This window comes from Dipodomys ordii, unplaced genomic scaffold (genome assembly GCF_000151885.1).
Source record: "Dipodomys ordii isolate 6190 unplaced genomic scaffold, Dord_2.0 Scaffold314, whole genome shotgun sequence".
Taxonomy (NCBI): Eukaryota; Metazoa; Chordata; class Mammalia; order Rodentia; family Heteromyidae; genus Dipodomys; species Dipodomys ordii.
Genome location: NW_012267530.1, coordinates 35760 through 36218, shown reverse-complemented (window position 1 = coordinate 36218; position 459 = coordinate 35760). Strand labels below are relative to the sequence as shown.

General features: G+C 56.9%; 1 gene segment (V, D, J or C); it reads left to right on the top strand.

The window, feature by feature from the left end:
* Positions 1 to 459, top strand: part of LOC106001542 — a 22179-nt gene continuing 21720 nt past the window's right edge. Inside the window, 2 exon segments of the V gene segment in view lie at positions 1 to 46; positions 121 to 417. Of these exon segments, the coding sequence occupies positions 1 to 46; positions 121 to 417 (343 nt within the window).

Below are 459 nucleotides of genomic sequence, written 5' to 3'. Positions count from 1 at the left end.
ATGCACCTGAACTGGAACTTCCTCTTCTTGGTGGATGCAGCTACAGGTGAGTGCTGCCCAGGACCAGCCCCAAGGGTCCAGACCCTCACCAGAGAGGTCACACCTCCCTCTCCTCTGCAGGTGTCCGCTCCCGGATCAAACTGGAGCAGCCTGGGGCTGAAGTGAGGACGCCTGGAGACTCCGCCAAACTGGCTTGCCAGGCCTCTGGATACACCTTCACCAGTTATTATATGCACTGGATGAGGCAGAAAGCTGGACAGGGGCTTGAGTGGATTGGAAGGATTGACCCTGAAGATGGTGAGACCAAATATGCTCAGAAGTTCCAGGGCAAGGTCTCCCTGACTGCAGACACCTCCTCCAGCACAGCATCCCTGGAGCTGAGCAGGTGGACAGTGGAAGACTCGGCCATGTACTACTGTGCGATGCACAGTGTGCACACCCACATCCTGAGTGTCTCAG